We start from the raw sequence: 13,839 nt of genomic DNA, 5'->3' as shown, positions 1-13,839 counted from the left end.
TTATCACTACCAAGTGGGAAAGCGTGTTAGGACACAGCCCCAAATACAGAGATTTAGCCAGTAGACTAGATATGAGTAAAGGGCATTCCAGGCAAAGGGACAGAGATGGGAAATGGCTCATGGGAAATTTTGTAAGAAACCTCAAATGGTTAGGGTGCAAAGGACTTTGCTGGATTGGTTGAAGAGGAGACTGGACAGGTAGGCTGAGCCAGACTAGGCTAAAGTGTTCACATTTTCCCCTGCTAGCGATGGTGAGCCATGAAAAGATTTTATGGGGAAGATGAACATCTTAATACATTGTACATTAAGGAAAAAACCCCTATGGAAATGTGGGGACTGCCTGAGGTGAAACTCTGGAGGCCATGACAGTCAGAGGCAGTCAAAGCATCTGTGAAAGGGAAACCCGGGACACGTCAGCATAAGGGCAGGATGTCGGGATGTCGTGCTGGGAAATGAAGACAGCAGACCGTGCGCTGGAGGGCTGACTAGCATGGCTCTCGGGTTCTGGTTTACGTTACCGGTAGATTTAGCTCATGCTAATCCTTCAGGCAGGAAATACTGTAGGAAGAACAGGTCTGGGAGTGGGCAGTGAAGTGGGGGCTTGGGGACAGAGGACCTGAAACTCTGACGGAAAGCTCGAGAGACCTGAGTATGCAGCTGGAATGGAGGTCTAGAGGTGAAAATATTCGTGTTCTCTGAAACCAGGGGATCAGACGAGGAGAGCACCAAGTACGGAGGGAAGCGTGGCCTAGGGATGTTTAGGGAGCAGGCTGAGGAAGAACACCGGTGAAAGACCTGTTACTAAGAGAAAGAACCAGAGAGTGGGAGGGCAAGTCATAGGAGTAATTTTAGTGAAGAGAGAAATGTTCTATAGCAGCAGAAATGAGCAGAGTGGTACGGTAAGACAAGACACTGAGAAGTTAGCTTTGGTCAGAAGGCAGGAGTATCTGAGGGAAATGGCGGTAGTGTGGGGGCACAGGTGGGACGGGGGCAGAAAAATGCAAAAAAGAAAAGAAGTGGAAGTGAGGGGTGGTTGCTCGCTCCTTCAGAAATCATGACTTTTTTTTTTTTGAAGACCCCACAGTAACTAGTAGTAATGAGAGGGAGAGAGAAGCTCAAGGGAAAGTTGGGGCTTGTTTTGGTTTTTTGTCTATTTGTGGCTTTGTTTTGTTTTTTTAAACAGAAAGATTTAGGACAATTTTAGATTTGGCAGAGGGAGTTAAGGAAGGGAAGTACCTCAACATACAGGAAACGGGATAATTGCTCGTTCGCGATCTGAACTGTGAGGGACGCTCAGACCAAGAGCAGTTACCTAAGGGTCCAGTTCTCTCCAGCTCTCTGTAAGAATGGCCCGTAGCACATGCTTCAGGTATCTCAGAAACAAATGAATACATAAGACAGTATCAGTTCATGGTGTTTATTACTGGGGCTGTTTACAGAAAAGTCTTCTTACCCACTGTTAATTTAGACATAAGAATAAGGTGTTTGTGCCTCATGTAACCTATTAGAACTTTTATTTTAAAAAATCATAAAACTGTCTATATCTGGGAAGATATTAATATCAATTTTTTAAAAAGTGGGGAGGGTTGGAGATAGCAGTTTTGTTTTATCCCTTAGTAACTGCGGCCAAACAAGGTATAGTACTTGGCGGCGTTCCTGCCGCAGACGCATCTGGCTCCGGGCTGCAGCTCACAGAGGGGTTTGAAGGGGACGCAAAGGCTTTTAGCTCCCATGGATGGAGCACCGGGCTCAAGATCTTGATCCCTGCAGTTAAAAACAAGGAAGAATTCCATTTACTTATGCTGTATATTCCCATTCTTTGTTACTGTCACAAGTTCTGTTAACCGTATTTACCTAGCAGTGGTCTTTTTGATCCAGTCTTCGCAGTCAATTTCCCCACAGAATGGAATCTGAGCAATCTAACAGAAAAGGAAAAACAGTATTTATAACTCCTGTTCTGTCAAAGGAACACCTGAATGGCCTATTAAACTGACAAGCAAAAAGGACAGGTCTCCCAGCCTTTTTCAGGCCCTGGTACCTTTGCAAATCTGCAAGGAACACTGTTCAGAAGTGCCAGAGATGAGAAAATGTTTTTCCCCTCGATCCGAAACCCACATACATAAAACATCTTTGTAGTACACGTCAATGTCCAAATAAACTAGCTACGACACAGTGCCAGTCGAGAAAGGAAGGACGAGTAGCCCTGAGTCCAGACTCCAGCCGTACCTCCCTCATTTCAGATCCGACTACCACCTGCTCTGCCCAGGTAAACGGTTATGAGAAGGACAGAGGAGATGACAAATAGTAAGCTGATTTTTACACTGTTGTTAACAATAACCATTAACAATCAGGTCAACCTCACTTTATGCCACACTGTTATAGATAAGTGAATCGTTTTAAAGTCCACAAGGTATTTGAAAGTAAAAAATCATTTTGTATTAGGAAAAACAACTTCTCAAATTTTCTTTCATAGACCATATACAATAATGGGCAAAATCAAGATAGCTGGGATTTTACCCTAATTTTGAAATTCACTGCCTGTTTTGAAAATCCCTAGCTCTGAGTTTTCTTTTGTAAAATGTGTGTTGGACTAGACAAGAATTAATATTTCTTTCAGTCGTAAATCCTAAACTTTCATATCATGTCTACTTCAAAATGAGGTTTCTATGCAATAACAATTATGTAACAGTCCTACCGAAAATTCCTGGAGATCAAGGTTAGCAATGGGGAGATCAAAGGTGTGGACAATCCCTCCCACGCATTAGAAATGCTAGTTTAAGAACAGCTAAGAAGCTATCCAGCTTCCTCATCAATTTCTGATCAACCACTTCCAGCCACACATTCCATACTCCAACTGAGAGCTCCTGCAAACCCTAAGGCACTCAGAATTTGGTTAAATATACTTCAAAAGGCTTCTTTAGGAAGTAAAGTACAAGTACATTGACATCAGGAAATTACAAAAAGAACAAGTAATTGATCAGGTGAACATTCTTCCAAGGTGAGGAAGTGTTAGTTATCTGTCTCTTATGTTCATTCAGTAAAATGTGTTAGCCAAATTCCCAACACTGATCAACTGTTATTTTGATAATCTGCCTTAAGACAATAAAGAAGTGATAAACTACTAGGAAAATCCTGGAGGGTGGGAGTGAGTGGATGAGAGAAGGTGGAAGGGATGGTAGTAATAAGTATCTTGAAAAATTTTAATAGAAATGTGCAAGAAAACTGAAGCAAAAATAAACTTAAAGATACAAGAGCCAAAATAACCCGAAGTTACCCCCCTGTATTGAAACTTGGTAAATCATTAGCCTTTATACAAACAGAAAGCATGGAAAGAATGTACATTCATAAAAGTATTATTTAAAATTCATTATAAAAGACAGAATGGGAGGAAAACTTTAACCACGGTCACTGTGAAATGATAAAAATATTAAGACTTAATTACAAAGAATGTCTTCGGGTAATAAATTTAAATTTGGTTTCTTAGAAATTTTTACTTTTATTTTTAACCCACACACAGCTATATTTTTATAACTTTAACAAATTTTACAGTAAATGGCCTTATTTTCTTTTTCCCTAAGAAAAAAATTACTGAGCCTTGAGAAAGTATTTCTAAAATAATAATTTTTATTATTTTTTAATTTTTTTAAAGATTTTTATTTGAGGGAGACAGAGCACGAGCAGGGGCAGGGGCAGGGGCAGAGGGACAAGCAGATTGCCCGCTGAGCAGGGAGCCTGATGTGGGGCTCGATCCCAGGATCCTGAGATCATGACCTGAGCCAAAGGCAGATAGATGCTTAACTGATTGAGCCACCCAGGCGTCCCTAAAATAATAAATTTTTGAAACTTAAAATAATGATATAGCATGAAAAAATTCAACTGAAGTTATTTAGATTCATAAATGACAATTTTGTAAAAACCCATGTTTTAATTCTTTGTAGCTTCAAAGTAAAGTGTAGGTGATAAGATCTGGAATTCCTATTTATGCATGTAATTCATTACTATGAAAGGATAACACACAGTTTTAGGCTGTTTATTCAACCACAGAAAGATCTTTAACTTTTATTTTTTATTATCTCTATATCTATGCTACAAAAAGATACAATTTTTTGCAATATATAGTATCTTGAAATCTGTAGCAGAAAATGTTAATGATGAGAAATATCAATAATCATAGTGTCAACAGGTTAGTAATATATGTCAATGGTAAAAAAAAATTATATATAAATAACATTTATTTTTCATTTAATTAAGATCATCCCCTTGGAAAAATTTACTCAAGTTTTGTGAATCAGATGGTTTTTTTTTTCATTTTACCAACAAAGAACAGTAGAAAATCAAACTTTCACCTACATTAAAGTTCCAAAGATCCCTTTCTCCTTCTCCCCACCTAGTAAATACAGTTTTATTTACAACAGCCTCAAAGGTTGCTTGATGCTCAGTCAACTCATCGAAGCTGCGCAACATGGGGTGAGATGGGGGTGGAACTGACTCCCGAATACAAAAAACAAAGTCTCCTCTAATCTCCCATGTGCCCCTTGGACATACAGCTAATATACTACTTGGTGCTTTAGAACAGATGTTGAAATCTCTGACCTAATATCAGAATAAAAGATACGACTCTAGGACCTGCTGAGATTCATTTCTTTGAAAGCAACAGATTAACTGATAGTTACTCTATTGATTTATTAACTCTTATGTAAATATCTTTACCAGACTGTACTGCAACAGTGACTACTATAATACTTCTATAATAAATGAAATTTTAAAATTCAGTAATAGAACAAAAATAAAATAATCATAGATAAATTACAGTGAAAGAAAAAAAACCACCGCATCGGATAGATGGCTATCCATTTCTCTAGACTTCTATTGGAAGTACGTAGTCTGAGTCAAGTGACAAATTATGGAAACCAGAAAGATGGAAGATCACAAAGGTAATAAACCAAGAATAGAAAGCTAAATACTGAAGAATTATGGATCTGAAGGGGATTTTAAGATTATCTACCTTATACTCATTTTACAGATTAGTAAACTGAGAGCCAAAGAGATTAACACTGTCCCAACTCATGCAATAAGAGACATATTAAGAGGTTATGACCCTAACCAATTAAAATTTTGCCTTATACTCTCAGCATGAATTAAAAACAAACAGGGGTGCCTGTAGGCTCAGTCAGTGGAGCATGCAACTCTTGATCTTGGGGTTGAGTTTGAGCCCCATGCTGGGTGTAGAGATTACTTAAAAATAAAATCTTAAAATTAAAACAAGCAAACAAAAAGATACAGAGGAAAGTGCATTAAAATGAGTCAGGAGAGAGATCTAAATTCTAGGACCAAGTTTGCCTCTGTAGAGGTCAGGGTAATTCATTTAGACTCTGGCCCGTGGTTTCCTCATTTATAACCTGAGAAGACAGGATTGGTTGTATAACCAAGCATGAATACTAGAATACTGAAGTTCGTAAGTGATTCATTCCAGTAATTAGTAATTTTGCAAATCAGGACCTCTTCACTATGAAAATTAAAAGTTTCAGCTAGGAACATCTGCATACTCAGAACACATAAAACTGATAAAATCTTAAAGAACCACTAAAGTACCTAATTAGAAAGACCTGGGTCTTTTATTTATTTATTAAGATTTTTATTTATTTATTTGACAGAGAGAGACAGCGAGAGAGGGAACACAAGCAGGGGGAGTGGGAGAGGGAGAAGCAGGCTTCCTGCTGAGCGGGGAGCCTGATGTGGGGCTCAATGCAGGGCTCGATCCCAGGACCCTGGGATCATGACCTGAGCCGAAGGCAGACGCTTAACGACTGAGCCACCCAGGCGCCCATACCTGGGTCTTTTAAAGGAGCCTGAAGTACCACTCATTCTGAAAAACAGGCTTAAACATGAGCAGTACTTTCCCCCTTATTATTCAGAAAAGTTCAATCAATTAAGATCAGGGAAAAACACACACACACACACACACACGGTCAGAGAACTGAAATTTCTGACATGGACCTTTTAACCTTATTTTAGGAATATGTACATTACATTACAACAATGCTTACTTCAAGAACCTAATTCAAGCTGAACAACAAAATGAAAAATTTCAGTAATTAAAACATTAGGGGTCGTACAGAATGAATGTTGTTTAGCCAGCATTTCAAGCATGAGAAAAAGCTTTTACATAATCAGTTCACAGTGTTATCCAAAAATGATATAATGCTGTAATGCTTTAGGAAAGCCAAAGGAAAAGAGAGGACAGAATGTGGAGTAATATATAATCCTAGCATGTGACTGGCCCTGAAAAAGGGATTAATATCATGCATGAATTCAGTGAGTCTTAAAATACCATAGCTGAAATATTTTTATATTCAAAACTTTTCAGAAGTCTCTTACCTTCCCAGAATCTAGCATCTTCTGAAAGTCTTCCATTGTATTAGCCACAACCATATGAGTCTTAAGGTCTTCAGAAGCCCTATCAAAATATAATTGCAAAAGAATACATATTTTTTCTTACCAATACAACCAAGTTTTTTTAAAAAAAAATAAGCATAATTTAACAAAAGAGGAATAACCTGGAAGTGAGAACATCTCAATTTGAATCTCAACTTTGTTGCTAGCAGTAAATCTCAGTTAACTCATCACTGCATTACTATTAACACTAGATGAAAGGAGAATTTGCCAAGCACACAACAGGCAATAATTACTTTTGTTATTGCCATTAAATCTTTCCTGACCAACATTCTATCCCTGGCTATACCACTTACCATCTATGAGAGTCTGCGTTATTTTTAAAACCTCTTTGGTCTTAGTTTTCCTTTCTACAAAATTGGAAAAAAACTCAAGTAAGTCTAACTATCGTACGGGATTGTGAGAATCAAACACAAAGGCATGAAAATGTTTTAAAAAAGGAAAAACCATAAATACACATTATTCGAGCTATTTTCATATACTATATAATTACTTTGTAAGAACTTCAGGTTTTAGAAATGGAAATAAGTATTATTCTCTTTTACATTCAGTCACACATTACATGAGGATGATTCGTGGGTGGTGACCAAAAAAGAGAAGGCATATTTTTATTTCCTGAATCTCAGGACTAAGACCATGTGAATTCTATGCCAGTAACTGCTAGCTCTCCACCAAATCCCCTCCTTCTGACTTTTTTTTTAAGATTTTATTTATTTATTTGACAGAGACCGAGACAACGAGAGAGAGGGAACACAAGCAGGGGGAGTGGAAGAGGGAGAAGCAGCCTTCCCACGGAGCAGGGAGCCCAATGCGGGGCTTGATCCCAGGACCCCGGGATCATGACCTGAGCTGAAGGCAGACGCTTAACGACTGAGCCACCCAGGCGCCCCCTTCTGACTTTTCCATAGTAGGACAGACCCATTTGAATAAGTTATAGCCAATGAGATCCAGAAAAAATATATAAGGCTTAAGCCGTAGGGTGGGGCAAAAATGCACCTTTATGAAACCTACATTAACAAATTTGCTGAATAAAAATGTCAAAGATAAAACTGGTTTTTAGCCATGAAAGCAGTGGCTTTCCAATCAGGAGTATGCATCTGAATCACACACAGAACATTTTTACGCTACAGATAACCAGAACCGATCTTAAGACCAATGATCAGAAACTCCAGGTGTGAGGCTCAGGTATGTTTCTGTTCCCAAACCTCCCAGGTGACTCTGAAGAGAAACCCCTAGAAAAGAACCAGTGTACTAAAAGCACGAAATGGAAGCAGTAAGGACAGGCAGCTTTCTAATCTTTTACCTCTTGACAATATGACCTGTTCTCAGTTCAGATGGACTTCAAATGCACTATTCATTAGTAGGCTAAGTAAATCCTTAAAGTCAAGTGACTCATTATCATTCTCATTTTAGGGCAAGCAAGCCAAAAGAAGTGAAATCACTTGCCCAAAAACACGTAAGCACCAATGCCAAGGCTAAAATTAGTTCATTCCTTAAATGCATGATTTATTGAGGCCTAATATGAGTTAGGCACAAGGTATTAGAAGACATGAATAAGTAAGATGCAGGCACTACCTTCCCCCAAACTAAGCCCCTATCCCAAGTGGCAGTGGGCCTTCCTCTGTCTCAGGTGGGTAGGAAAGAAAATAAAGTGCCACATATATGCACCGATCTTCTAGTGCCTCTGCTCTGAGATCTCTGATTCTAGAAGAACCCTCTCCACAGGCCAGTGCAGCCCTGAAGCTTCCTTTCACCCCAGACCTCCAATCCCAGTCAAAAGGTTCTTTGCCTTGGCTACACGTCATAATCACATGGGGAGCTTTTAATACTACAGCTGCCACATTCACTCTAGACCAGCTAAATTAACATCTCTGGGGAGGGGGTCTAGGCACTGCTATTTTTTTTAAAGCTTCCTAGGTGCTACTAACATGTATCCAGCAGGTGAGAATCAATGCCTTAATCCCTCAAATTTACATGTTATAAAAGCCTGGATTTAAAGTCAAACTGAATTAGTCCATGGGACAGACAGGCCAGCACAGCAAACCTAGTAGGAGGCAGAAAAACCCTTGGAAAAATCATCATGATACAGGTCAAAAACACAAAAAGAGAGAGACAAATTAAGAACTATGGGAGCGCAGAGGGAAAGATGACTTCCAGCTGGGGTACTCAAAAAACTCCTCAGTACAGCTCTCAAAACTGAATAGGGTTTCAAGATCAGAGGCAAAAGCAATCCTAAGGAACTAACCTTGTAAAAAGGTTCACATGGATGTCTTCCAAAAGAGCATGAAGTTTAGTCTCAGCCTCATTATCAGCAACTGTCAGCTTTTCTCCAGTATCTCGTCTGACAGCTACAAACTGGCAGCTCTTCATATCACGTGGCCCAACTTCAAGTCTGATGGGAACTCCCTAGAAAACAAAGAAGGCAGTTAAAATGATGCATGCCTGTCTCCACTTGAAGATACAGAATATTTCATGGCTTTATCCACTACAAATCATAAAAACCCAAAAAATCAAAGGCATAAGCAAACAATAAAAACAGCAGGCAATATTCCTGAGATACTATAGAAATCTATTCCAATAAGAACGTATAAACCTAAGAAAAAAATGTACTGCCCAAGCAGTTTTGAGCTAAGAGTTGTGTTTAATGGAGAAACATGAAGGCAGTGCTATCTAGATCAATATTCCTACCTCTCCTCCCATAAGACATGCACAGAAAGTTGCATTTGTAGGGGGGCACACGAGGTGGTAAACAGAGAGGGCTTCTTGAAATTAAGGCCGCCCCAAGTCACTCATCAGTACACCTTGGCACATCTGTGACTCATTCTCGGCACAACAGTGTGGTTAAGTCTTAGCTCTGGATACTCTAGCGTGCAGAGTGAAGGGCTTGTTAAAGCACAGATTGTTGGGCTCTACCCCCTGAATCTCTTATTACAGTAGGTCCAGGAATGGGGCCTAAAGATTCATATTTCTAACAAGTTCTCAAGTGATGCTGGGACTGCACTCTGGGAACCACTCCCCTATTCTGTTTGGATTTTACAAAGGAGCTTAAGGACTATAACCAAATTTAAGCCTGTGAATGTTCAACCCTTATGGATGCTCCAGGAGGGGAATTAAGGCCCAGAGAGACCTTATTTTTAGGATCTAGAACCTTACCTAACAAACAGTAGATTTTTTTAAACTTTTGTTTTTTTGAGCAAATGATCCTCTAAAACTAATTTGGGGTTTTCAAATTTAAGTTAGGAGCCTCTACAATATACAGTTTAGCTGATGGCAGTCCCCCAAATAAAAATCAAAGGAAAATTTTTAACTGTTATTCTAAAAAAAGATTTATCTTTAGAGAAGACTTATCTTCTAAAATAATGAATACCAGAGAACAAATTACTGTACACTAAATATTACATCATTATTTTGTTTTCCTTTATTCACCTAATGTATGCATGTGTAATAGTGTTAATGCAATGAGATTTACAAAAGGACTAAGAAGAAACAGATCCTGTCCTCAAGGAGCTTCACGTTTTGCCAGGTAAATACAAATAATCAGTACAGAAAATCAGAAGTGGGAGACTATCCTCACAGCTGGAAGAGAGAGAAGGAAAGTTACTAGAGAAGGCAAAAATTAATGAGTAATTTCATCAAAACTGAAGAACATTCTATAAAATAACTGACCTATACCTACAAAAATGCCCGTGTCATGAACAACAAAGAAAGGCTAAGAAACTACTCCTGAGTAAAGGAAAACTAAAATGACATGACAACTAACAGCAACAGGACTGGGTCCTGTACTGGGCGAGGAGAGCTATGGCAGCTCAGAGCAGGGCATCAAAGCCTGAGTCGGGCGAGAGGGCATCTTGGTGTGAGAATAACCTGGCACAGAGTGACAGAGCCCATGTGGGATAAGGAGGGCACTCACACAGGGGAGTGGGTGGCAATGGCCGGAAAGATCATCTGAGGCCAGATCACAGAGGGGGCATATATTCTGTTGCTCATTTTTTTCTAAGTAAAAAGTTATGAATTTACTCATAAAGGATTTTTTGTTTGCTTATTTTTCTTTTCAGTAGCAATTCTCTTTAGTCATCCAACACAGTAAAAAGAAAAGTAGTTAATTCACTCATATTATTTTCCCCTTTCTACTTTCACAATTCAGGAAGAGGTATAAAGAAGTTGTGGAGTCCCTGGGTTCTGGTCTGATAACTACACCATATACCCCAGTTACGAAACCGAGTCTCCCAATACATACACATCCCACCCCACCCCCGAGCTGCCTCGTTGTACAAAGTTAAACTACCAAATGAATACGAATCTAGATCTTCTAAAATACTTTTTCTCAGGAATTCTTGGACTAAATGGAGATAAAATGGCATTAAGAAGTGCCATGAGTACTTTCCACTAGTGCCCCTCTCACTGTTCTTTAATCTTGGGCATCAAGTTTAGAATTTAGGTGTTCTGTTTTCTTTCCTGACAACTGTGGACAAGAAGTTGTAGCAGAGCCCTACTCACACTCAGTGTCTCCTTCACAGTATAGGCTCGTCAGGCTACTAAAAAGAAGAGTGACAGGGACAAAGTCAAGTCAGTCCTAGAGGGAGAAGTGAGATGGAAGAGGAGATGACAGAAGGAGAAGTGAATATGGATGCCTTTTTCTCTCCTTTCACTCCAGCCAGTAGCAAAGAATATGTTTCTCCTTTAACATCTGGAACCTCAGGCAAGGGCACATGGGCTCAGACAAGCTGCTGCTGGAATCACACAACTGCTATTTCTAAGTAAGCAAAAAACACTGCAATTAAAGGGAAATTATGTGAGGAAACACATCTTTAAAGTCTTCATTAAAGGTAGGAGAGTAAGTAAAGGAAAAAGTGTATTATACAGAAGGGAAACAAAATCATGAAAGATTTACCTTAGGGGCCAATTAAAAGAAACAGAGGTATAAATACCAGCAACTTTGGGAACCCTGTTATGTGTTCATACTGAATAATCCCAATTCTGTTGAGCTTCCATATTTGGAATCAGCTTGGAGCTGCAATATCACTACATCTTCTCATCTATTTCCTGTAATGTGAGTTTAGAAATTCTGCTAATCTAGTAAGATTCCCTTGGTAAAGCATATAAAAAAAAAATAAATTCCAGAAGTTTGAAAAATGGAATTAAAAATAAAGATCATCTACTAATGACAATGTGCAATAAATGAAATTTATATTAAAAACATTAAATCAGGGGGCGCCTGGGTGGCTTAGTCGTGAAGCGTCTGCCTTTGGCTCAGGTCATGATCCCGGGGTCCTGGGATCGAGCCCCACATCGGGCTCCCTGCTCGGCGGGAGGCCTGCTTCTCCCTCTCCCCCTCCCCCTGCTTGTGTTCCCTCTCTCGCTGTGTCTCTCGGTCAAATAAATAAATAAAATATTTTAAAAAACAAAAATATTAAATCAGAATTTAGCCTTTAATATACAAAATAAAAATCAACAAATGGGTGTGAAACAATGCGGTGTGGAAAATCAAATATGGTATTACTTTCTGATGTTTTCCTGATCAGCTGTTAACCATGACAGGTAGGTGGTAACCATGCACCAGTATTCTGATAGTCTTACTGTTTAAGTAGCTTACTTATTATGTGAATTCCTGGTATAAACATTTTGGTATAACAACCCTATGAGGTTTATTAATCATATACAAGGTCTTCAAGATCATTTTAATTCTAACATAATAAAAATAAGCTTCCACAAAAAAGATTTTAAATTTAGCAAATATATAAACTTTATCACTATTACAAAGATCCGGACTGTGTGAAAATTAAGTGCAATTCAAGTGAAGAAGAAAAAAATTCACAACTATCCAAATAGAGAAAAGTAATCAGAAAGCCTTACATTTTATAGAAGCATATGTTAAGAAAATCTAAATCCAAATTGGGAGTATGGAAGTAAAAGATGCAACTGAAGAATTTACCTTGAGCTCCCAGTGATTGAATTTCCAACCTGGAGAATAGTTCTCTCTCAAATCAACTCTAACTCGAATATTAACACTGAGTAACCGCCTTCGATAATCATTGCATTTTGCAATCAGAGCCTCTCTGTCTTCTTCAGAAAGCGCATTGGTAATGCCACAAGGAATAACCATCACCTAGAACCAGCACAATAGCACAAATTTATACAAGGAAACAGCATACAAAGTAATGTGGTCATGTTGCTGCATGATACCCAGGAATCAAAACCTACTGGGGACTATAAATTTTAACACAGATCAACTTGTGTGATTTCTAATCTCTATGGAATGTCTACCAACCAGCTGCACATTACTTGTCTAGGCTAAATGCATTTTCATTTGACCTACTATATCTCATTAAACTTATTATGAATCATTTCAAAAAATGATTTCTAAAAAAGTTTTGTATAAAAGCAGCTAAAAATTAAAAGACCAAAAAACAGAAATGATACACACAGTTACACAATACTAAGGTCCAGACTGTATTTTATAGAAAGACTCATGAACAGAAATAGTTTCCTTACCTGAACAGAAGCTACACGGGGTGGTAATACTAAGCCCATGTTGTCTCCATGAACCATGGTCATAACACCAATAGTTCGAGTTGTCAGACCCCAGGAGTTTTGATAGGCAAATTGCTTCTCTCCTGGCGTCTTGGGATCTTCAAAAATAATTTCAAACATTTTGGAAAAATTCTGCCCTAAATGATGTGATGTTGCTCCCTAAAACAGAGAAATAGAAGCGTTAATTTTAATAACTAATTATGTCTTTGAAAATGATTTCTGTAAGATCATACACCTTAAAATGACACCAAACATGTTCCTTGATTTTCTTTTTATATTAAGTTTTTAAAGCATAAATGATACCACAAAAAGACTAGGGTTAGTCAAAAAAAATAGTACAGAAATGCACTGCTGTGCGCAGTCGCTTTCATAGGAATAACTTCAACTACAAAGGTTAAAAAACAATCCATGCTTTGGTAATTCAGGATACAAGCCTTCACTTAACTGACCTTAGAAATTTGGAAAAATGGGATAGATAAGCGTGAAATTATAACATGGTCTAGAAGGCACATGAAATATACTTATTTTTTTTGGAACGAGTCTACTTCTCTGGTGACAGAAGTCTACTGGATGTGCCCACAGGCTGTGCTTACAGTCACCTATGAACCCTATGCAGCACTTTGCTGGTACCTGGATGGCTCTTCCACTAGCGGATATAAACACTTCTAAGGTAGTTGTATAATCTCCTCCTGCAAATTTCTCCTTTTCAGTCTTTCTGCCTTTTACAACAGGAATTGCCAGGAGTTCTTCGTATACCTGAGCATATAAGTCAAGTATCTGCAAGACCTGTAACAACATTTTAAATATGAAAGTTCAAATTTATGGTGTATTTATTTCTTATAGACCTATAAAACT

General features: G+C 38.5%; 1 protein-coding gene across 2 annotated transcripts in view; it reads right to left on the bottom strand.

The window, feature by feature from the left end:
• Window positions 1–1,401: 1,401 nt before the first annotated feature.
• EPRS1 (glutamyl-prolyl-tRNA synthetase 1) overlaps window positions 1,402–13,839 on the bottom strand; it is a 68,985-nt gene continuing 56,547 nt past the window's right edge. Inside the window, exons 27-33 of one of the 2 annotated variants that reach the window (XM_032422145.1) lie at window positions 13,615–13,770; window positions 12,946–13,143; window positions 12,386–12,559; window positions 8,699–8,859; window positions 6,379–6,457; window positions 1,855–1,919; window positions 1,402–1,764 (exon numbers count right to left, since the gene is read on the bottom strand). In XM_032422145.1, coding sequence (XP_032278036.1) covers window positions 1,614–1,764; window positions 1,855–1,919; window positions 6,379–6,457; window positions 8,699–8,859; window positions 12,386–12,559; window positions 12,946–13,143; window positions 13,615–13,770 — 984 coding nt within the window. In that variant the 3' untranslated portion in view covers window positions 1,402–1,613. The remainder of the gene's footprint in view (window positions 1,765–1,854; window positions 1,920–6,378; window positions 6,458–8,698; window positions 8,860–12,385; window positions 12,560–12,945; window positions 13,144–13,614; window positions 13,771–13,839) is intronic. The other variant, XM_032422146.1, reaches the window with a different exon arrangement.

This window comes from Phoca vitulina, unplaced genomic scaffold (genome assembly GCF_004348235.1).
Source record: "Phoca vitulina isolate PV1807 unplaced genomic scaffold, GSC_HSeal_1.0 scaffold26, whole genome shotgun sequence".
NCBI classification, from domain to species: domain Eukaryota; kingdom Metazoa; phylum Chordata; class Mammalia; order Carnivora; family Phocidae; genus Phoca; species Phoca vitulina.
This window is presented reverse-complemented; position numbering and strand designations above follow the sequence as displayed.